The sequence below is a fragment of the Panonychus citri genome, unplaced genomic scaffold (genome assembly GCF_014898815.1).
Source record: "Panonychus citri isolate SS breed McGregor unplaced genomic scaffold, ASM1489881v1 Contig00108, whole genome shotgun sequence".
NCBI classification, from domain to species: domain Eukaryota; kingdom Metazoa; phylum Arthropoda; class Arachnida; order Trombidiformes; family Tetranychidae; genus Panonychus; species Panonychus citri.
In genome coordinates, this window is record NW_026515513.1 from 923,820 (window position 1) to 947,339 (window position 23,520).

At 30.5% G+C, this 23,520-nt stretch overlaps 2 protein-coding genes across 2 annotated transcripts in view; both read right to left on the reverse strand.

The window, feature by feature from the left end:
- LOC128389352 (potassium voltage-gated channel protein eag-like) overlaps positions 1–7,568 on the reverse strand; it is a 61,839-nt gene extending 54,271 nt beyond the window's left edge. Inside the window, exons 1-2 of the mRNA XM_053348914.1 lie at positions 6,516–7,568; positions 5,669–5,895 (exon numbers count right to left, since the gene is read on the reverse strand). Of these exons, the coding sequence (XP_053204889.1) occupies positions 5,669–5,747 (79 nt within the window). The 5' untranslated portion in view covers positions 5,748–5,895; positions 6,516–7,568. The remainder of the gene's footprint in view (positions 1–5,668; positions 5,896–6,515) is intronic.
- Positions 7,569–9,751: 2,183 nt separating this feature from the next.
- LOC128389356 (rho-associated protein kinase 1-like) lies at positions 9,752–23,203 on the reverse strand. The gene is made up of 19 exons (XM_053348918.1): positions 23,028–23,203; positions 22,724–22,805; positions 22,051–22,289; positions 20,831–21,467; positions 20,539–20,741; positions 20,214–20,302; positions 17,328–17,445; positions 16,792–17,188; positions 16,590–16,696; positions 16,387–16,507; positions 15,777–16,275; positions 15,135–15,373; positions 14,019–14,110; positions 13,678–13,812; positions 12,702–13,096; positions 12,517–12,595; positions 12,350–12,418; positions 11,526–11,661; positions 9,752–11,332 (listed from the first exon to the last, which is right to left on the reverse strand). Exons 1-19 carry the CDS (start codon positions 23,124–23,126, stop codon positions 11,151–11,153), a joined length of 3,918 nt encoding a protein of 1,305 aa, XP_053204893.1. The 5' UTR covers positions 23,127–23,203; the 3' UTR covers positions 9,752–11,150.
- Positions 23,204–23,520: the final 317 nt, after the last annotated feature.

The window sequence follows — 23,520 nt, forward strand, 5'->3', positions numbered from 1 at the left end:
TTCAGTAAGTTCAACCTGTTATCATGTTTCTCATGATAACTTGAAATAATTTTCAGATAACAATTATAATCTAACATTTGATATGTAATAACAATGATTTTCAAGCCTGATTGATTTGGTAATAATATTTTGCTGACTATCAACAAAACAGTACATGATTAAGCTCATGATAATAATATGACTTTGAGTGTATGACTTTTTGATTAGATTAACTAACAACTAATTATTAATCAATAATCAAGTAACAACAAAAATAACATCAACATCAAATAACCATCAAGGTGAAAAAAACAACCTCTAAGACTTTATATCTTAAGATATCATGTTATCTGAATACAGTTTTCCCCCTCGATTCTGAGCATGATATCATCATCCTCATTATCATCGTCTTGATCAATATTATTAGAAGATAATATTATCTTGATATTTGGAGAGAGAGAGAGATGAGGATGATAACCACAAGCTATATAAATGATAACCATTACAAGTTCAATTTGAGTACAAGAGAAAAAAAATTCCATAATGATCAGAATGATATTCATCAGGTAATTAGTGAAGATATTGACTGAATAATGACAGAGAATTGAGCTCATTATGGTGATGAGGGAGAAAAAATTTTCTCTCAACAAAAGAGAAAATTAAAGTTGAGACAATAGGATATTTACCACGATAAAACTATGAACCGTTAATCGTTGGAATGAAAGTTGATTTACCTTTGAGGGAATTTTTTTGTATATTTTGTTTGTTCATGAATATTAAGGTATCTTCATGATAATGATGATAAAGATCATCATGTATTCATCATCTAATTTGGTGCAAGGCTCATTTGCTATATAGTATTTTCCATGGATAAAAGAGCGACAAAAGAAGCAAAAAAAGGTAAATCATCATCAGAACTTTCTGGCTTTTTCATATATCTAATATTTATCTTTCTTTCCTGTTACTCAGGTGAATATCATATATAATATTCATATCTATAAATCATGATCATGGTGGTAATCAAGAAATCGTCATGAGTCTGAGAGTGAGTTTGTATTGATTGTTTTCTTCTTGGTAAAAGTAATCACATTTTACCAATGGATATGATGTGAAGGCGGTAGATAAATAGATGAACATTTGAAGATGATGATATTTACCTGATGATGATGGAAGAATGATGAAAGTGATGAGAAAAAAACTCTCTTTCTCTCTCTCTCCTCCCTCTCTTCCTCATTTTCATCTCATTTTCCTGCTGAATCACCACGATTTACATGGTAAACTAACTGACATATGCTTTTGAAAGGTTACTTAAGGTACACAAATATTATAATATTACCTGTAGCCAATAGTTTACTCTGATGGTGGTGATGATGATTGAGGGAGGGAGGAGAGAGAGAGGAAAGGTGATGGTGGCGGTGGAGGAAAATTCTTAACACGATTTGCTTTTCCACTATGATCATACATCAGCCTTGTTCAAATTGAGGCAAGATTTTTTTTTTATATTCGTAATACGCTTAAGGCTAAATCCATGATTATCTCATGATATCATGTGGCTTTAAAATGTGTGTATATGTTTATACCTTCATCTGAATTTGAGACTTTCATGTGTATCACCATTATCATCATCTCAGTTTCATCATGATTCCTGATTATGGGTTCATCTTTTTTTTCAGTTTTCTTTTACCTGTAACATTATTTTCTTTTGCCAGACTGTTTTTTTTTGTATTTATGTTTTTTACTTCAAATTTTATATGATTTCATGGTAATACCTATGATTTATATTATAAACTATTAATATCATCATCTTTTGAATCTACATAAAAAGTCATGATAAACTTGTCAGAATCATTTTTTGAAAGCCGAAAATGGGAGGAAAAATCAGTCAGGTAAGATGATGATTGGATGGAGGTGGAAGATGGAAGATGATATTTCTCTCTCTCTCTCTCTCTCTCTCTCTCGTTCTCTTTCTCACCTTTGCTTCCAATCAATTGAAGATTTGGGTTGACTGAAGGCAGAAGAGTGGAAAGAAAATGAGAAATTGTAAATTGATGGTGGAATCAATTGGAAGGTGTTTAGTGGGTGGGAAAGAGTAAGAAAGGAGAGAGTAAGTCATGGAAGTGGGAGATTGACTTTATATGTGATATTTTTATTTATTCAGGTTCCATGGAATCAACAACTTTTTTTCGCAAAGAAAAAAAAACTTCTCCCTTTGAATTGCTTCACATCTTTTTCTTCATGATGTTCATCTCTCATTTCTCCCCTGTATTCATTATCTACATCTTAGTTATAAATATCATGAAATGTTATTCAAGTTTATCCTTTTGCTTTTTTTGTTTGCCTCATCATCATCATCATCATGGTGATGAAACATATTCACAAGGCAGTTGAGTTTTAATTCAGTGATAAAAAATTCATGTCAATCTATTGAATTGATCCAAAGTAAATCAGTTGATTGAGTTTGAATAAAGACTAGGAATTACTGTGAATTTCAATTCCTCAATCATGATGATGATGATGCCAAGAAAAGAAAGGAAACTTTTCTCTTCTCATTTTCAAGTTTCTCTGTCATATGTTTCCTGATATATATTAACATTGACATGAGATATCATGAAACTGTTTACCTGTAAACGGAACAAGTAACTTTCATGATATCTTTCAGAATTGAAAATTATCTAAAAGGTGATAACAGTCAATCTAATTACATATTTGAAAATGAATTGGAACTTTTGTTTTTACTAAAAAATTAAACTAATCTCTAACCTTCACCAAATTAACAATTTATTTACATGGATTAACAATCACATGGCTATCAATTCATGTCACATTATGATTACTCAGTTGATTCAGTTATAGATGAATGTGAAAACAATGCTTACCTGTCATGATAGATTCATGATAATATTCAACATGAAACCCTGATTATCATTCAGAAATTTATTCAGCTTTTATCAATTTGAATCAAAAGCCTAAGAGAGTGAAAAGTTTTCCTCATGACAAGTGATGGTTCACATTTTGATAGGAAAAATATATAAGATGAAATTGAAAATTCGAGAGTGAAAAATAAAATAGTAGAAAATTGAAAAGTTCTGAAAACGTAAATTAAGATAACTGTCCAATGGTCAATCATAAGAATTGAACAAGAAAACATTATCATGTATGTTTAGTTTTCTGTTAAAGTGGAAATAGCCTGAGGCTACTTTTCCATGAACAATTTTCATGGTAAAACATGATAAATGAAATATAAAAACGAAATGATATTATTCATTTCGAGCTTTTTTTCCATCATGTCCACCAAAGTGCTCAAAGCATTTCAACAACAGATTCATGGGAGAAATTGATGAGACAGAAAACATGAGAAATTTTTACAGAACTTTTTTTCCTTCCCTGATGTTAATTGTCATAACTTAATAGTGACAATTAATTTCAAGATGATAAATAAACAGTTTAATATAATTATCAAAGTATTACTTGAGTAGCATCATCATCATTATCTAGAAGTTTATTTTTCATGTTATCATCATGTTGACATGAATAATAATATCATGAAATAGTCGGAATGATGAGGAAAAAGAGAGATGATTTTTTTTCTTATTTTTCACTTGAAATCGAATCTGAATTTTCAAAGTACATTATGATTAACCTCATGAAGTCCATCATGATGATGAATGAAATCCTTGTGAATGGTGAACACACCCAATGGTGGGAGTGAAATTGAAAGACTTTCATGAGATAATATTTGTATTAGAATTTCAATTCAAGTTCTAGCATTCAGATTCTTACAGGTAAACCTGATGGTGAAACTTATATAATATCAAGGATAAAAGTGAATTCATCTCCCTTTATCTTCATCTTCATCATCATCATTTTATTTTCTTCTTCTTCTTTTTTATCATCATTAACATCTTCATTTTCAATCAGCTTGATAACCTTGTTTGTCCTTCAATCTCATGGTGATTTTAGTTCGGTTATCATTCTCATTCTTATCATCATCTTTGTGCCATGGAAATGAAAGAGGAGCCTTATTTTTTTCGCTCCTCATCTTCATCTTTAACTGAATTTTCCATTCATTTCATCATCATCCTCATCATGCTCATAAATAAAAATCATTACTATAAGTGGTTCAGAATTTTCCTGAGTTCAGGTTAAATAAATTCAAGGAAAAGATAGAAAGAGAGAGAGAGAGAGAGAGCATGAAAAGTTCAGATCTGAACATGAAAAGATAAGACTAATCATCTTCATGATTATTGAGATACCAAGAGAAAGTGTTTATTATCTCAAAGTCTCCATGATTCTGTTAATAATCATTCAGAATGAGAATCAACAATTTCAATAAAAATGGAAACAGAAAATGAGATTTTTTCATATTATATTTTTTTCTTCTGTTATTTTCAATCAATTTTATCCTCATGAGTTCTGGTGAACCTTGAGCTGAGAATTGAATACAAGTCTATGTGACTGATGAAATTCATCTTCATTAAATGGAATTGAACTCAACTATTCTATCCCTCGAACCTTATTGAAAATATTTTCACCAGAGTCTGGAACAAGTTTTCATTCAGAATTAAGATTTTTAATGAACTTTTTTTCATTTCATCTTCTTTCTTGTTTCTTCATGTTCACAACTGATGTCCAACAATAACGTCCAGTTAATAGATTTGATTGATTACAATGTAATAATAAAATCTATTTCTCTTTCTCTCCATGTTATATACTCAGTATCATGATCTGATTTCATGGTGAGGATATAAAATTGTTCATTGAGTTCAATCAATCATTATATCACCAGAATTGTCGAGTAACCAGCATATGGATTCTCCATGTAAATGGAAACGAAATCAAATCAGAATGAGAGGGGAAAAAAGTTGAACCAGAAAAAAGAAATCAAAGTGAATAAAAAAAAGCATCCTAATGGTCAGTTAAGATGCTCAGGTAAACCAGAACTTTTTTCTTCTTCTTCTTCGCCATGACACTTAATTACTTAGAAGTAGCTACAGTCAAGGTTAACCTTGAGTCAGGAATTGAAGCCATGAATATGAATTGAAATGGTGATTATTGTCTATGAGATTTTATGAGGAAAAAAAGTTCATGATGGTGATGATGAATAAAGATAATGGATGATATTAAGCATTTACATGGGGGGAACCCTTTTGTTTCTGGGTTACACCTAAGTTTTAATATGGAAACACTGATGAGGGTAAACTTTTTTCATCCATTTATATCTCAGGCTATAAATTCATGTTTCAACTATTCAGTTACATTATAGATGAACATGAAACATGAAACTCAGAAGAATCAGAATAAGAGTTGAAAATATTTCATGATGAAAAATCGGGATAAAACTTATCTCTTTTTTTTCTCAAGGAAAAAAAGTTCTGTTTCATTATTATTATTATTATTAATTTAACACGATGATTACTATTAAATGATATTAATAACATCATTATCATCATGTTTCACCATCATGGTGACGATCATGATTATTCAAAGTGAATGAGTAGTCATGGTTTTTGAGGATCGCTGGAAAGTTATGAGAAAATCATGACAGAAATATTATATAATTCAGTTGATTTTTTCTTTCTGAAATTCGATGATTCAAAAAAAAAAACTTTTCTTTTTCAAATTGGACTTTTTGTTGATCTCGAAAGTTAGAAAATAGTTTTATTAATACAATCAAAATCATGAAACTTACGAAGTGAATTATATCTCCGAATAATATTCTCGAGGAATGTATTCTGAGGTGCGACGAGCCCTCTTCGTCCCCCCGGCATCTTAACATTACGCACTTCCTTGATGAGACTGGAACCCTCGAGGAATAGTAAGTGTTAGTATTTGATGGCGAATAATATGTTCAATGAGATGAATGGAAAATGATGATGAAGATAAAGGTGAATGGGAAAAGGAAGATAAAAGTTGATTCTGTTGGTTGGAAAGAAAAAAGAAACAAACAAATTAAAGATTTCACTTGAAATTAAGGTAAACAATTAAGTTTAAATGCATTTAATTAGTCGAATCACCAACAGTTTTATATGGATGGTGGGTGATAATAGTTAAGGGTTTGAATTGTATTTCTATCAAGGGAATTAAAGTTTGACTTTGTGGAAGATGAAGATGAAGAGTGGAAAAGAGCTGAATGAGAGTGGCAAATTTAAGAGAAGATGAGAATCATCAGGAAGATTAAGAATTGAATGAGAAGGTGGAATGATGATGATGCTGGTGAATTGACTTAAGGTTTGAAATCCATGAGATTTAAGTAATGCAAAAGATGATGAAGAGAAGATGGAAAGATGAAGAGTGGAAAAGTAGAGATGATGAAAAGTTAGATGGAAGAAGATGAAGAAAAGGATTAGGAAGATGATGAAAGAGGAGGTGGGTTGATGGTTTAAGATAATAAGAGATGATAAGTAAAAAAAAATAGTGATGAAAATTGATCAGGATAAAGATTTGGGATCAGATTAAATGGTAAGAAGGTGAACAAAATCCCTTCGGTGATGACAATAAGTGATGATTAGAAGATGAGATGAGAAATTATCATTTACCATTGAATTTTGAAAAGTCTTAATTAGTTTGAGATAATTGATCTTCCCTCCAATTAACAACAGTGAAGATGATTATGATTATGATTATGATGAGGTAGTTGAATTTACTATCACAGTGATAATGAAACAATCACTTTGGTGGTAACGATTAAAGTTGAAGGTGATTAAGTTTAGATTGGAGTAAACAATTAATTGTCAAATGATTATGTTTGATGATTAAAACAATATCACAATTTGGATTCCAATTGGTTGGAAAAATTAACTGTCCTCTTAATTGTTGCTGTTGTTGTTGTTGTTGTTGTTATTAATTGTGGTGATGAAATTTTGCTTAACAATTTAACTGATAGCAATAAGATTAACATGATGAAAGAGTAAAACTTATTGTAATTGATTGATTGATTTTCAAATAACGATTTGTATTGTTTGGAGTTATCCTTCAACAATCAACAGACAACACATACAATTAAAACAATAGACAGACAAATTAGACAGTAGATCAGATAATGATTATGATTAAAGTTGATCAATATATTAATAGTATATATGAGAATCTCAATCAAATCAAACGATCAAATGACAATTTTGTAATTTAAGTTGATTTTAGAGCAATTTAAAGATGTAATTAGAATCACTTAAGTTTGTCCTTTGATTGATTTAATTACAACCTAATTGATTTGATTGTGGACAAAAAAGTTTCCATATTTAAAATAACACAATGGATAATAATCAAATGTTTAACTGATCAATAGTTTGAGCTCATTTGATTAATTATCGTTAATTATCCTTGGGGCACTTTAAATGAAACAACAACAATAACAACAATAAACTGTTGATAATACAAACAATTTAATGATTTGTAATATTAATTGTTGGGGGAAAAGCGATCGCAATAGTTGAACTAATAAATTGTTGATGTTGGTCTTTCGTCGTAAACAAAGTGAATGTTTTCTGGGACTTGAAGACGATAAAGAGGAAAATAGGAGGATAATAATGATGATAATAGTGGGAGAAAATGATAATCAAAGGAAGAGCGAGTGAGTGAGAGAGAGAGAGAGAGAGAGAGAGAGAGAGAGAGAGAGAGAATAACAAAGAGAACTGTAAAAAGTTTCGATCGAGAGAAAGTAAAGAATGACGATTAAAATGCTTTTTTTCTGAGGGAAGAGAAAGAGAGAGAGATGAAGATAATGATGATGGGAGAGTGGAAGATATTAAGGGGAGAATGACGAATATAAAGACCAGTGAGAGAGAAAAAAGTTCTAACAGGGTGAGTTGCTCAATGTGAATTTTATGTTCGACGCATTTTCTCAAGCAAATGAAAAAGAATATAAATTTTCTCAGTTTCCTTGTTTCCAGAATTTTTCATAATTTCGAATATCAATTCATCGACTTTACTATCTTATCATCATGACAATCCCTGGGACGAATAAACTCCCTCCCTGACAATTATCGTCTCATCAGAATCGATAAAGTTCTGAAAAAAATCCTAATTCCAAATTCAAAACGACTATTCAATAAAACTTTCACTCACACAGATTTAGATTGAGGCTCTCGATTAATTTAATCAATTGTAAATTTGCATAAGCTGCTCATCCATTGGTCAGTTAATCACAAATCTCTTGTGATGATACAGCCAAACGGTTGATTGTTTGTTTTCAATTAACGTGATTATATTGTTACAAAATTGATTTCGATCATAATTTTTATACTTAAGCCTCATTTGGCTTCACTGTTGCTTGATAATTCAATGTTTACTGAATTATCTCCTTCCACATGATCACCTTTTTTTCCCCATATCAGAAAATTCATCGAGCAATATTCTTGATTCATGATAATCAACCTTTTCCTCTTCATCATTCTCATCCTTTTCTTTCTCATGATAATCATAATTATAAGAATAAAGAAAACCTCATCCTCATCAAGATGAACAATTGATCAGAAACAACAATCATTTAATAACTTTACAGGTAATACACATCACCAGAATTCATTAGATTGATTAATTAATTTCAATTTTTCTTACTTCTAATCATCAGAGTTACTTTATCTTTTCTTGCATTGTTCTTGTTAATTGTTACCATTATCATGTAATACTTGGATAATCATTAAATATAAATCATAATAATTACATGAGAATCGAGTTTATTATAATCCATCTATTTTGATGTATATTATTTATCTTTTGTTTGGAAATCATCATAATATCCCTGTAAGATTCTGAGGAGCGAACGAGAAGAAAATAATAATAATAATAAAAGATTATCATGGTTATGATAGGGAATTTTTTTTCAATTCTAAAATTCAAAGTGAAACAGGAAACGAAACTCAAACGATTCTAAAAGTTATTCCAATTTCCTTATTATTGTTATCATTAGAAAAAAAGTTTTCATCTTTTGTGTTGTTGATAGAAAATGAAAATCTATCAGAAATCAATTCTTGTCATGCTTTTATCATGATAGGGAAATCAAACTCTCTCTCTTTCGATCCCGATTCTCATCATCTCTCCATCTTCAGCTTTAATCAAACAAAGGGAGATATTTCTCTTCCCCTACCCTGATTATCCTCTTCCACCCTGTCATCTCCATTTCTCTCTCTCTCTCTCTCTCTCCTTCTCTGGGAGTTTTGTTTTGATGAAAGGTCTCGGTGACAACGGATCCGCTCCATTTAACTTCCACCAGCTTAAGGTTACGAGAGTGAGTTATGAGATCTATTAGAACCCACTTGAAATCTCTCCCACTCTCGTTTCCTTATTCTACCCACTCCCACATTTTCTTCATCATCTTCATCTAAACTGAAGATTATGAGGATGAGAATGAGAATGATCTCTTCTCTTTTCCTTCCATTTCTTTCATTTAACTGTTTCATTCGCGAGCTTTTTACTTGATTCCTCTTCTTTTCATCACCATCTCTATGATTGTCTTTCATTGTTTTTCTTTCGACCCCATCATCCTTTTTCTTTAATTGTCTTTGGGAAGAGCATCTTCTTCCCATCCTTCTTCTTCCTCTCATCATCATCTTGATTGTCTTCAAGTCATTAGAACCATTTAACTTGATTTGTGAGAGGGTTAACTTTGGATTCTTCTCCTTATTCATTTCGCATTAATCCAATTATTTTTCATTCGTTTTGATTGTTTGCTACTTGACGAATTACATTTAAGTTTTTGTATCATTTTCTCAACTTCTAGTGAATTAATTGTTCGCAATTGTCATTCTTCAAGTTCAATTGACGATCATTAAGGCAATTTATATAATTTAGTTTTCTTTTTCTAAATGATTAATATTCAATTGTACATAAATATTGGATGGAGTAAAAAATTGTTTCTTTTCATTATTGTAACATTTATCAATCAAAATCTTCATCAATATCATAAAGTCATGATGCGCCTTAATTGTTGATTATCATCGAGTTCCTGATTAGTGTTTCATGATATTGATGAAGATGATGATTAGTTTTTCCTTTTTGTTTCAATTAACAAAAAAAACAAAGTATTTACATAAAGTTTGGTGTTACAATGAGATGATTGCTTTTCCTTTGATCAATTGTTTCACTTTAATTGTTTCCAAGTTTTCATATTGGTCATTGATTAATGATGAATTCAATTTGATTGTCTTCCAGGTCAGTTTGTGTCTTAATTGTTGTGGCTTGTGGTCAATTCAAATCGGTAACAGTTTAGGTTTTAAGTTGTTCCCTCTTATAGTATTAGTTAGTTAATTGTTCACCTTTGTCTGGCTCCTGTTGATTTATTTTTTTAATGCACTTAAATTACGATGAGTCCTTAATTGTTCAGTTAAATTGGTAAGACAAATTTACATTTACAAGAGATAGTATTTAAATAATTATAATAATAATAATAGTTACTTCAAAATATTAATACATTCAGTGGATCTTAAATTGTGACGATAATTTTGTTTTAAATTGTTTTTTGTTGTTTTCTTTTGATTAACAATGGCTAAATTTGTGTGTGTTGATTTGATTTTTGTGACTTTTGATGCTCAATTAAAAAGTGAGCAAATTAATTTACAGTTTTTGTTTTTTTTCCTCTTTTTCAACACCATAAGCAGATAGTCAATATACAGTGTATATAAGATTGGATTGATTAACCTTTCAAATTTGACAACTTTGATGATGTTTTCATCACTTTCATCATATAAGGACAACAGAGGTGTTCATATAAATCAAAGTTTTCAATTATGGAGGATTGGGAATGAGTGGATGAATTGGTGAATGAGTGAGTTTTCAAGGCGAAAGGGTGAGTGATTTATAAAGAGAGAGAGAGATAGAGAGTGGACGAAAGGGGAAAGGACAGAGAGCTTAAGGTACTTTAGTATATGGAAAACATATCAAGATTTGTGTGTTTGTGTAGTTGCTTTTCTTTGACTTTGGACAACTTGATAAACAGAGATAATGGAAGGAAAATATTTCTTTCTTTTTGGACGGTAACTGGACGTTTTTGTGGATTATTTGTTTCCAAGATTCGTAAAATATACATGTGAATGGGAATTCCAGAAACGAAAAAAATAATCGAGTTAAACGATGAAAAATTTAGGAAAAGATGATTTTCAGTCAGTGAAAAAAAAGAGCAGAGTTGATTCCTTGGAGAAAAGGTTCCTATGGTTGGAACTTTTTGTTTCTTAGAATCATTTTGCAGCATATCCTCCTTTCTCAATCTTTTTTCTTAATTTGGAAACCCAATATTGTTGTTCCTCTATTGTTCCAGCCAATAATAGTAATTCTTTGGCGCTATTTGGATCATAATTAACTTTACATGGAGCTATTTTCTCCTCTGTAATATGCTCCCGGTGAACCTTGACACGGCATCCTAGAAATGGTAGAAAAAGGAAAAGAGAAAATATTAGGAAAGAAAAAACTTAACAATCGAATCATCTATCAACAAACAGTTAGAACAAAAAAATAAGCTTCACAATGACAAGAGCTGAATTTTTGATGATATTTTCGAGTCACTTGTTGTCAAATTAAGATGATAACGTGTATTTATAAATACAAAAACGTACTTCGACATTCCAATGCTGATGGAGGCTTGAACATATGCCAAAGTGGTTTAGGACAAACTTCACAAGTTGTAGGCATGTGATAACTGATAGGAATAAAATCATGTCCTTTGTGCTGTTCCACTCCTGATTGGGGAAGCTAAAGATGAGAGAAGAGAGAGAGAGAGAGATTAGTAAATAATGTAATTAAGTTCTGATATGTTTTTACAAAATCATGATTGATAACTAGGGTGTAAAAATTCAAGTGAAAATAAACATGAGTATTTCCATGTAATTATTATAAACATCAAAGTAAATGTCTAATTGTCAATGTTAACCAGTTGGTTATAGTATTCATGTCAAAATATAACAAATAAAAACTATTATGATTAATCAGTGATGATAATTATATGTATCATGATAATTATGTAAGTCTAATTAAGAAGCATAAATGTTCAATTTAAAGGAAAAGGGATAACTATTAATAATTAACATCTAAGAATAAGTATTTACAGTTATTTGTCAGCTAATGGAAAAGTTCATAACCTAGAAAAAAAGATGAGAAACAAAATAATGACAAGTTCATTCACTTTAATCTCATGTCTGAAATCACTAATCTGTTATGTCTGTTTGCTGAATCTCAGCTGAAAAAAAAATATCTCGAATAGTTTGAGAGATTTTTAAAAAAAAATAAGTTCCTCGTATTGATATCATGTAATTCACACTGAGACTTTAGATGGTATCTTCATTGCTTTAAATGTTCATGAGTTCATAGACATATAACATCCAGGAATTAGGAAATTGATTGAAAAACTAAACAAATTCACACAGTTGAATTGAAATTTTACCTCTTTTTGTAGTTCCGGTGGTGTTGAATCAGTTGGCTTCCTGCTTTCACCTTCACCAGCATACAAAAGCTACACAATTAAGAGAAAATAATTATAGTGATTAACAATTAATAATATCATTTTACAATATCCACCAAGTGAATGTAAAAATTGACAAGAGAACGTACTTGAAATATTCTGGGTATTTCTTTTCCATCGGCACGAATGACATCTCCTTGAGTAACAGAACGAACATGAAACAATTTACTAAATTGTTAGAAGAGAGAAAGAATAAAAAAACGTAAAGATTTTAGAAATTAATAACACTCGAAAGAGAGAATTGCTAATTAGATTGGCAATAAATTCTCCTAACCTTAAATCTAAGATAAGCGCTGGATCAGCTTTGGCCTTGTCGGCCTCGTTGTTATAAAATATGATCTTTCGACTTGAAACGACAACATATTGCTTTCTCCAACCATATCTTTTGATATTCTGCTTATTCGGTATTGAAAGCCAACCCTGTAAACGCATGTTCTCAACGTCTTCCGAATCATTATTAACCAAAGATAATTGACTTGAATGAAGATCAATGGTTGTTATAGATTCTCGGTGGCATATTTGCATTCGAAGATTTTCAATCTCGGAATCTTTTGAGTCAACTTCCATTTGTAATTTAATCTTTGCTTGATTTTCTTCATGAAGGGAAGCCTGAAGTTCTGATATTTCCTTCTGGAATCGAGCGACCATTTGGTTGTACTTTTCCCTTTCCTACGAATAGACAAATTAACGATAGAAAAAGAAAGAAAGATTAATTAGTGTGTATAAAGATAATTTTCTAGTAAGAAAATAGACAAGGAAAAAGATCGATCAGATTGTTGATCAGGTTAATTATCTAAACAAACCATCAACAGTAATATTGGCAAAACCATAGGAAACTAGAAAGAGAAACAAAATAACCTTTTTCCTATTCTCCTGTCAGCAAGAAATTACTATTTACTAAGGCGGGAATCACATAGACACATCAATGAACTAATGAAAATTATTGGAGGTACAAAAAATTGAAGGATAGTAAGATAATTAAAAGTGATTCTTCAATTAAAAATTAAAGGTCATCTAACGTAACTATTTCAATAGATTTTCCCTTTGCTTATTAGTTTTCACATGGAAAAAGCTAAAAACTCATTAAAGTATACAATTATAGTTATTGAATAAGATTGAAAGAGTTAATTGATTGCCAATACTGTTGTTGTGGCAGCAACAAGGGTAGATTAATTGAGCAAATAATGCTAATTATATAATAATAATGATCATGGTTAATGAGTAATCATTATCCTTGAATCAATCCATACTTGTGTCAGGTCTTGTTGAAGCTTCCTACACTCTTTCTCTTTCTTTCGGAGTTCAGTTGAGCTTGATTTGTTTTTCTTTCCACCGATATTGGCGATATCTTTACGAGTCATGATTTCCTCCAATTTATGGACAGCCTAAGATGAAATAGAAGCAAAAAAGAAAACAATACAATCAATAAGACGATAATATAATCAATCAATTTCATCATCATGAGAAAAAAAGAAGATAAAAGTTTAGTATCATGTTAATAATTAGTGTATGAGTAAGAAAAGAGTTTAATTAACAACAACAGTTATTAATCTTTGTTTGTTTCTTCATTTGAAATGTTCATTTTTATTACCTGAGTCTTTAGGTCTCGCTCCCGTTTCAATTGTTTCTGAAGGAGAGCCAATTCCTCTTGGTTGGTACTATGGTTTTTGATATTGTTTATTTCTGAATGAAGGGAAAAAAAAGAAATACATTTTAATTAGATTAGATTAAGTTTTATTGTTATTTGTATTGTCTCTTGTTTAGTTAATCGTATGAAATAAAGCTTCCGATTGTATTGTAACTGGACTGACTTTGAATATGTACACAAACACATGAAACCAGAATCAAGATTCATTTATATCTTTTACTTTTCTCTCTACTTTGCAAGATAAAAAAAGAGACCATTAATTGGATAGTAAAGTAGAAGATGATGAAAAAGACTTTGAAACTAGTTTGGCGATGATGATAAAAGAGAAAAGAGAGAGAGAAGATGATGATGATGGAAACAAGATAATCTATTCTTTCAGTAAATAATAATAGTACCTGGTATTTTACCAGAAAAAAAGTAGAGTCCGCTACAGTTAATGTTATTGTTGTTGGTTATTTGGTTGTGGTAGTGGTGGTGATGGTGTAAGCTTTGAATTCTCAATAGTTAGAAGAGCTAACCTGATCTTGGCGGAGGAAAAATGCTTGAGAAAACTTTGACCCACCAGCTATTTATCAATACAAATTGTAACAAAGTAAAACCTTTTTTTTTCATCTTCATTTCTCTCATACAACCTACAACCTTACACATTGTAAATATAAACTTTGCTTCTGAAATTTATTGATTAGATGATTGTTGATGAATAAAAACGGAAGTAAACATAATTTCAACTATTTCGATTACCTTGTCAATAGTAATATAAAAAAAACAGACTAATCCAACATTGAAATTTGCTTGAGGGATCAGAGGATCTTGAGAAAACAATTAAAAAAAAGACTAAGAGAAATTACTTGAAACTATAACATAGGAAAACCTTGAAAAATGTCAAACTAAATGTCAAACCGAGAGTGATGATAATGATGACAACAAAGATGGTAGATGATTTCATCTTACTAAACTAAATGGTCCAAATAATGTTTTGCTAAGATTAACAGTTTTGTTTGCAATGAAAATGGTAACAAAAGTTTAAGAATTCAAATTGAGAAATTTGAATTAACATACCTTGTTGCATTTGGTGAATCTTGGCAGTTAAATCATCTTTATCAAGTTCCAGAGATGAAATTTTCTTGAGAAGTTCACTTTCTTTCTCCTTGGTCTTATTTAATTCAGATTCTTTGAAGATAATATCTGCTTCGAGACGTCTCTCAAGTTCTTGCATCTCAAGATCCCGAACTGCTTTATCCTTTTCCAGATCAGCTATTAACACATTAAGTTTATCCAATTTACCGGTTATTATATTCCTGTAATAGAAAAATAAACGATAATACATATTAATCACTTTGATAGGAAAAAAAAACTTTACACCGAATATAAATATTGATTGGGATAGATAAATCAACTCTTAATGAGTTAATTAGTATTGATATTTTTTTTCTCTTCTATTATGATTAGCAAAAAATCTAACTTTCTTCGTAAGAAATTTTTTGTCAATCATAATAGGTAAATGATGATATCAATTACAATTTCAAGTAACATGAACTACTTTGTTGGTACTCTGGTTACAAATCTTATCCTCTTCTAACTGAACTTTCAAATATTAATCATTATTAAGAATTGAAATTGTAAGTAATAATAGAAACGCTTATCTGATGTTATATTGAATGAATTTTGTTCGGGTGGGGAGATTCAAAGGTAAAAACGTACTTTTCCTCCATGTAATCTAATATGAACTTTTGCTTCTCATCGATTTCATCTTTTAAGTGTTTCACTTGAGTTTTATAAAGTGAGGTAAAGTGTTGCTGATCGTCCAATTGGGCTTGTAAATCTTTCATTTGAAGGTTAATTTCGGATCGGTGAGATTCCATTTTGGCTAAATCATCTTCAAGTGTTGATTTAATTTCCTTATAGTCACCCAATTCTTTAATCAATTGCTGTTCTCGTGACTTTAATTTGCTTATCTCTTCAGTCGACTCTCTGACCTCCGTGTGTAGGGAATTTCGTTTTATCGATTCATCTTCTATTTGAGCCTTCAAGGCTCGAACTTTCTCAATTTCTTGTCTATATTCTCCTTGTAGTTTCTGGAAATGTTGATTTAATTGCCGATGTTCAACGTTTAACATAGATAATTGTCTTTCTTTCTCTTGAATCACAGAGTCCGCTTTTTGACGTAGACCTTTTTCCTCGTTGAGTTTTGATTGTAAAGCTAAAGGGAAATAAAAATAAAACAATTAAAATAAAGTTCAATTTAACAGATAAAATCGATCAATATCATTGCTAATTAATTAGCAAATTCTTAAATCTATTGTTTACTTACATTGGTAAGATTCAAAGTTGTCATTATTTGTTGAGTTAGTGTTTTCTATACACAGAGATTGATTTTTCTGGGACAATTTACATTGTAAGTTTTTAAGCTCCAATTTAAGCATTGAATGTTCCTGTTGTGTGTTTTTTTTTTGGAAACGAAAAGATTAAATTAGTTAATTAGCTGAAAGAGTAATTTTTATAATAGAAACTTACTTTCTCTAAACTATTAGACTTTTCTGTTAACTTTTGGTTATTCATAATTGTCAATGCTTCTTTTTGTCTAAACTGTTCCAACTCATTCTGGTAAGATTGTGTTCGAACTGAAAAGAAAAGGAGAATAGAAAAGATTTAATTAGATTTAATTAGTATTAGATTTATATTTAACTATCTCTTTGTTTTTAAATCAAAAACAAACCTTCAAGCTCCTTTGCTATTGAATCTGCTTGAAGCCAAGCAGTTTCGAGTTGACCTTTGAGTGAAGTTATTTCTTGTGAATGATTAGAAATAGATGATTGTAAATTGTTGACATCATCTCTTAATTGTTCAATATATTGATCCTTATTATTACAGGAAGATGTTAAATCAGCTTGAACTTTTTTCAATTTGGACACAATTTCCATTTCACATTTATATTTATCATTAATAATTGTTATCTGTTTCTCTAAGTTGACAATCTTTTCATTGGAATTTTGAACAGTTTGGTTAAGCTTTGATCTTAAATTTTGTTCTTGTTCTAATTTGGTCCATAATTCGTTATTCTTATTCTCTGCTTTCCTTTTAGATTCTGTCTCATGGTCTAAACGTCGTTGAGTCTAAGAAACAAAATAATAATAAACATAAGAAAACAAAATTAGAATTGAAAAAAACACGTCAAGATTATCCCACCATTCAATCAAATTTAGATCAATATTAATCACCACCAGTAATTAAAATCGATTAAATGTCAATTACCTCTTTAAGATCATGTCTTGTAACCGTCAAGCTCCTTTCCAAGTCTAATTTCTCACTTCGTAAAGAGTTGATGTTATCATTTTGTTGACTTAGATTGTCCAGTTGGGATAATGTGACTCTGTAGACAAGTAATAAAAAAAGATCATCAATCAGTTAACTTGGTAATTAACATGCACGGTAGAAACAATTGCTGATCAAAACTAATTGACACAGGGTCACGTATTAAATGAATTAATTATGATATTAAATTACTAGAATTGTGAAAGACCATATTAACTTCTAGAAAAATAATTAACAGGTATATGATTTCAAAAGGTAAATCAGTGAGATTAAAAAACAATTATACAAGAATCTCATCTCAAGTTAAGAATTGCGTTCAGAAATAAAATCACTTCAATTTGATCATCAAAATGATAGGAAAATTGGACAATAAGTCTTAATGTAGAGATCAAATTAAATAAAGGAAATAGTAGTTATTATAATGTGAAAACAAGGAATCTCAATAAACTTATAATGGGTTACATAGTAAAAAAGATACACAGTCAATAGAAAACAAGAAATGAAGCTTATTATCGTTGGAAGAAAAAAAAAGTTGGGAACGTTTTTCTATTTCTCTTTTTTTATATTCTATTCCGAGAGATTATAATGTATTTTCCAGTTCCAAATGCTTTAGTTTCCCATCATCTTATTACATAACAAGAAAATGCATGTTACTTGTTAGAGTAATAGTCATAACATTGTACTACTTTAGGATGAGAAGGGAAGATAAAGCAAATCAAATCAAATGAATAATCTAAATACTGTAAATGTTAATTAACATTGAATGAATTGAATGATTTAAAGTAAATAAATGAAGCTCAGGCAAAGTAAGAAAAAAAAACAAAATTAACGACTATTATAAGTTCAAAATCATTTAAAATCAACATGTGAATGTAATAAATTAATGTGGTAGTAAAGTGTCAACAGAAACGGGAATAAACTTTTTCTTGTCATGTATTGTTGCATATTCGATAATAAATAAAGTGAATGATATATAAAAGTGAATCATGAATGAATTTTACAGAGTCATCTTATAATTCAGGTGAGTAAAGAAGTTGGTTTTTTTTACGACAAAACGCCTTCGAGATGGAGAAGAGGAATAAGAACTTTTTGAAAATGGAAAAATACCTGTGAAGATTAAGTAAATTCCTGTGACTAAGGTTGCGTGAATATTGCATGAGTTCCGTAAATCAGAGAGAGAGAGAGAGAGAGAGAGAGAGAGAGAGAGAGAGAGAGAGAGAGAGAGAGAGATTTGGAAGAGATGATTGAAGGAACGAGAAAAGAGAGACGAAGAGAGGGAAGTTAAAGGTAGAATCACAAAGAAAACGAGTTTACATATTCCAAGAGTTGCTCCCTGATTACTCCATCTAATCCCTACTGTTTGCATTTTCCCACCAGTAACCAGCTCACTCACCTTTCTCTTCCCTCCCTCTAACTCACTCACTTTTTTTCCATCTTGTTTACTCTTTTTAACCCTCCTTCTCTTCTTAAAATTATCCCTCTCCACCCTGAATTCATCTATTCTCTTATGCTCTCTCTTTCTTTCTTCGTCATCTCCATCTTTTCATTTATTAAAGATGCTTTTCCATTCTTTAAACATGATGGAAGAGAAAAAGAGAGAGAGAGAGAAGAGGTAGAGGGAGTACGAAAATTGTTGGATAAAGGAAACCGTTAGCAGATGAGCAGGTAAAATGAAGATGATGTAAGAAGAAGGTAGTGGTTGGGCTATCAATGGGCAAGAATATCAAAAGCTAAATGGGACGTAAACGTTTAATATACTATTGAAAGATAATGATGATAACAATAAGAATAATGATAAATAACAATTATCATATTTGACAAGAAAACAAAATAATCAAAAATAATTTTACAAAGAAAAGATTGACTCGTGATAATGAGGAAAGAAACAATAAAAAAACTAACAGTGGACAACAAGAAAACATAGTACTAAGTTAGTAAGAATGAAGCAACTGGTGTTTTCGTTTATTTTAAGTGCAATGATGATGATTAACTTAACTGATCATCTTTTTCTCTTTCTTTTCTTCTTTCTTTTAGTCTGCTTTTTTTTTGTTTCCTTCTATCATGTTTATCTGTTAGTTGTTTCAGTTGTTAAAAAGTGAGTTAAGGGAAGATGAAAAGATGAGGATGATGAGGATGAAGCATAACTAAAATGTCGTTGAAATTATTCAGACTTCACCTGCTCATCATCATGATTGTTGAACTTGAATTTCAAGACGATTGTATTATAATCTTGATAAGAAATAATCAAGATAACTGGACATTACATTCATTATTTAAATAACAAGAGCTTAAAAAAAACTAAATCAACAATTAACAACATGATAATCAAAATGATTATTATTAGGAATCAATTTTACTTTAGAATACCAGAATTACCATCAATAGAAATTAACATTCTATGATTAACTAAAGATGGTGGATCACGCAAATTGATAAATTTGATTATCACAAAAAACAAAATATTTAACTAATAATTCAGATTAATATGACAATCATTTGACAATCAGTTAAATAATCTCTTTACTGATTAACCAATTAGGGAGATAATCAATCATGCTGGTAATCACAATAATAACAATTAGTATGAGGGATTGTCAAAGTGATGAGATGATATTATTTTTCATTTTACAATAAAAAGTTGTAATCATCTGATAATTGTCTATGCACCTAAATAAAGGTAACAATTAATTGAACAATCAATTAATATACTAAAGGTAATTAACATAGAGGGAGAGAGAATGAGAGAAGTGAATATTCAACAAAAAGAAAACCCCTGAACTGAGAGGAAAGAATTAAAATTGATGAATGAAAACGAAATCAACGTACCGATAAGCTTTTTCTAATTCATCATTTCTAGTTCGGGTTTTCTTGAGTTCTTCTTGTAAAACCTCGATCGTCTTATTACCATCATTAACCTGTGAGAAAAAGAAAGACGATAATTAATTGATTTTCATCCGATTAGAGAGTAAATTTAAATTGTTCAAACATCGAACAAGCATCTCAATAGAAAAGGTAATAGATGAGTAGATGATCATTTTAGCTTAATCATCATTAGTGAGAGAGGCTCATGGAAATTATGTTCATGAGAACAAATAAGGAAGAAAAAGGGAATGATGATGATGATGATAACAAGGGATGACAAAGAACTCACCAATTCATGACTTATCTTGGATGAACATCTATTTGATAAAATTTGATAATCACTAGAATATGTGAAACCAACGAATGGTAAATGATTTCCAGCGAAAGCTTTTGATGAGGGAAAATCTTGAGCTGGTTTTTCATTAGATTCAAACTCGTCAAAGTGACTGGTATCATCATCGCTAATCAATTCAGGAACAACCGGAGGAATACCTGTGAGAGTTAACAATCAAAACAGAAGAAGAAGAAAAAAAAGAAACAATAAGATTAATAATCAGTTAAATTCAATTGTTACAACTTACATTCACGTATATTATCAAAGGTCCATGTGTCATTTGCAAAAAAGGGATGTCTTTTAATGGCATCAACTCCATCACGACCTAAACGTTTCTCTCGATTCTCCAGAAATGAACAGATCAAATGTTTGGCTTCTTTTGATATTTCAAAGTCAATCGGAAAACTGAGTGATTCTTTGTGATTCATTATTTTACCATAAGTACCAACCAATGAGTCAGCATAGAAAGGTGTATCTCCTATTAAAATTTCATAAAGGAAAACACCAACTGACCACCAATCACATTCACGGCCATAACAACTACCCCCGCCTTGAGATTCTAATACTTCAGGTGAAATATAATCTGGTGTTCCTACAGCTGAATCACCTCGTACTAGACCATCTTCATCCATTCTCATGCAAGCACCAAAATCGGCTAATTTAAGATGACCATATTTATCGAGTAACATGTTATCTGGTTTAATATCTCGATGGACAAATCCCATGGTGTGAATGGCATCAACTGCTAATACAACCTCAGCACAGTAAAATTTTGCCCATTTCTCTGGTATATCATAATTACTCATCAATGTTACTATATCCCCTCCAGGCATATAATCCATCACCATATATAAATATTTACTGTCCTGGAAGGCGTAATGTAACTAAATAGATATTGAAAAGATAGAGTGAAAAAGAGAGAATTGACTCATTATAAGCATAGATACATGTATATTTATATGTAAGAGAAAAAGTGAGAACGAAAGAGAGAAAAAGAAAGGAAAAGGTTAAAACGTAACATGTAAATAATATAACAATAATATGGATACATGTAGTGAGAGAGCACAGGAATTGCTGAAAAAGAGGATGAAGGTGTTATAAAACAGGGAAACAATAATGAGAGTTTTCTGTAAAGGAAATGTCTATTCCGGATAAACCAAGTTAGGAGAGAAGCTTAAAAACTACCAATAGTAGCAACAGGTAGAAAGATTTGAAAGAAAAAAGCAAGAGAGATAATGATTATCAAAGTTATGATTCAATGTTTATAATTGAATGACAGTTAATCTACTCTAATGTAATTAGAATCATTTGCTCCTTTGACAGTTATAAATCCGGAGGTACACCTGAGATGATGCAAGAGAAATAGATGGAGAGAGATAGAAATTTTGAATCTCTCTTTATCTCTCTTTCTCTTTTCCTCTTCCAGTATTTGAATGTTTTTCTTTTCATTGAACTTTTCAGGCTCACCTTTACAATCCAATCTGTGTTAGCATAAGCCATGATGAATCTTTCTTCCCAGAAGAAAACTGAATCCCAACGTTTGATCATCTCAAATTTACTAAGTAGCTTCATGGCGTAAACCTTTTTGCTTGCTTTATGGCGGACTAATTGTACCTCTCCAAAGGCACCTCTACCAATAGTTTTTATCACAGAGTAATCATCAGGTTTCATACGACAATTTTCAATTTTACTTGAGGCTTTTTCATCTATTGAACAACAACAAAAAAGAAGAGAAATACAAATATGTTAGTTAAAATAGAAGAAGGAGAATAAAAGAGTAAAAAGTTTGTTCTAATTGAAAATCTAATAGACTTGTGGGAGAGATAATTATCAGGCGAAACAGATTTAAAGTTGACAGATTTATATGTTACTAAATAATTTAAATAGTGACACTATGATGATGAGGTAAAGTGATTATATTATTGATCTTGTGTTGTTGTGAAAGGTTAATGAGATATTGACCAGACACTAACACACTTTTCAAGATGATGATGTTGATAGAAAGATGATCACCATATATACATCATCAGAATATTTGAAGAAATGATTTGCAAAAGTTAACCAGCCATGAATGAAGATCCTTGATAAGGGAGAAAGATAGAAGATGGAGAGAGAAAGAGAGAGAGAGAGAGAAACTTACATCTTGAAAGGAAACCTTCAATATTTTTGAGCCTTTTGAGTGCTGGTTGGTCACAATCGGTGACAACTGCTTGGACACAATCCTAATTAAAGGTAAAAAGAGAGATACAAAATTATACATTAGACATAAGGTTAGTTGTAAGAAAAGAACAGGAAAGGGAAAGATGAGCTAAGGAAAGACAAAGAGAAAGAGACAGAAATGAGATAGAAAAGAGAATAAGAGAGAGAAAGAAAGAGAAAGAGAAAGAGAAAGAGGTTTAAGCTGAGAAATATAAAAGTTGATTTTTTTTCTCTTCTTTTCTTACCAATAGTCCATCGACATTTAGCTCAGATCTTATGTTTAATAAACAATCTTCAAGCTTTGTTAGTCGTTCTTTTCTGTTATCGTCAATCACGGAATCCATTTTACTATTTAACAATTAACACTAACAAATAGTTAATCTACAAAAGTGTTCACGTTTTTTGATTGTTGACTGTTTGATCAACAACAAGGATTGTAGTTACTAATCCAGCCACACACCTTGCGTGTTAGGTTATGGTTTCCCAAATATCGATTAAGTTGGATAATAAATCGATTGCAACCAGATTTTTCTTTTGTAGATTGAAATCGATTCTTCGAGTGAAGATCTCCCAATCAGGACATTCCATGAGTAAATGATGAGTATGATCTCCAATGAAGTTACAATCACACTTAATTTTGTTATGTATTATGTTTATCATTTTGATTATATTATGTATCTTTTCCGGATAGTATTTAAAAGCTAAATTAGGGTTTCTAAACCATATCTTGAACATCAT

What these genes read in the sequence shown, in the direction of transcription:
- LOC128389356 (XM_053348918.1), bottom strand. Translation starts at nt 23,126, where the DNA reads ATGGATTCCGTGATTGACGATAACAGAAAAGAACGACTAACAAAGCTT. An exon ending in GATTCACCAAATGCAACAAG is followed by an intron (nt 14,111 to 15,134) that starts GTATGTTAATTC and finishes CCCTTCATTCAG; the next exon opens with AAATAAACAATATCAAAAAC. An exon ending in TTCAACAAGACCTGACACAA is followed by an intron (nt 13,097 to 13,677) that starts GTATGGATTGAT and finishes GTCTATTCGTAG; the next exon opens with GAAAGGGAAAAGTACAACCA.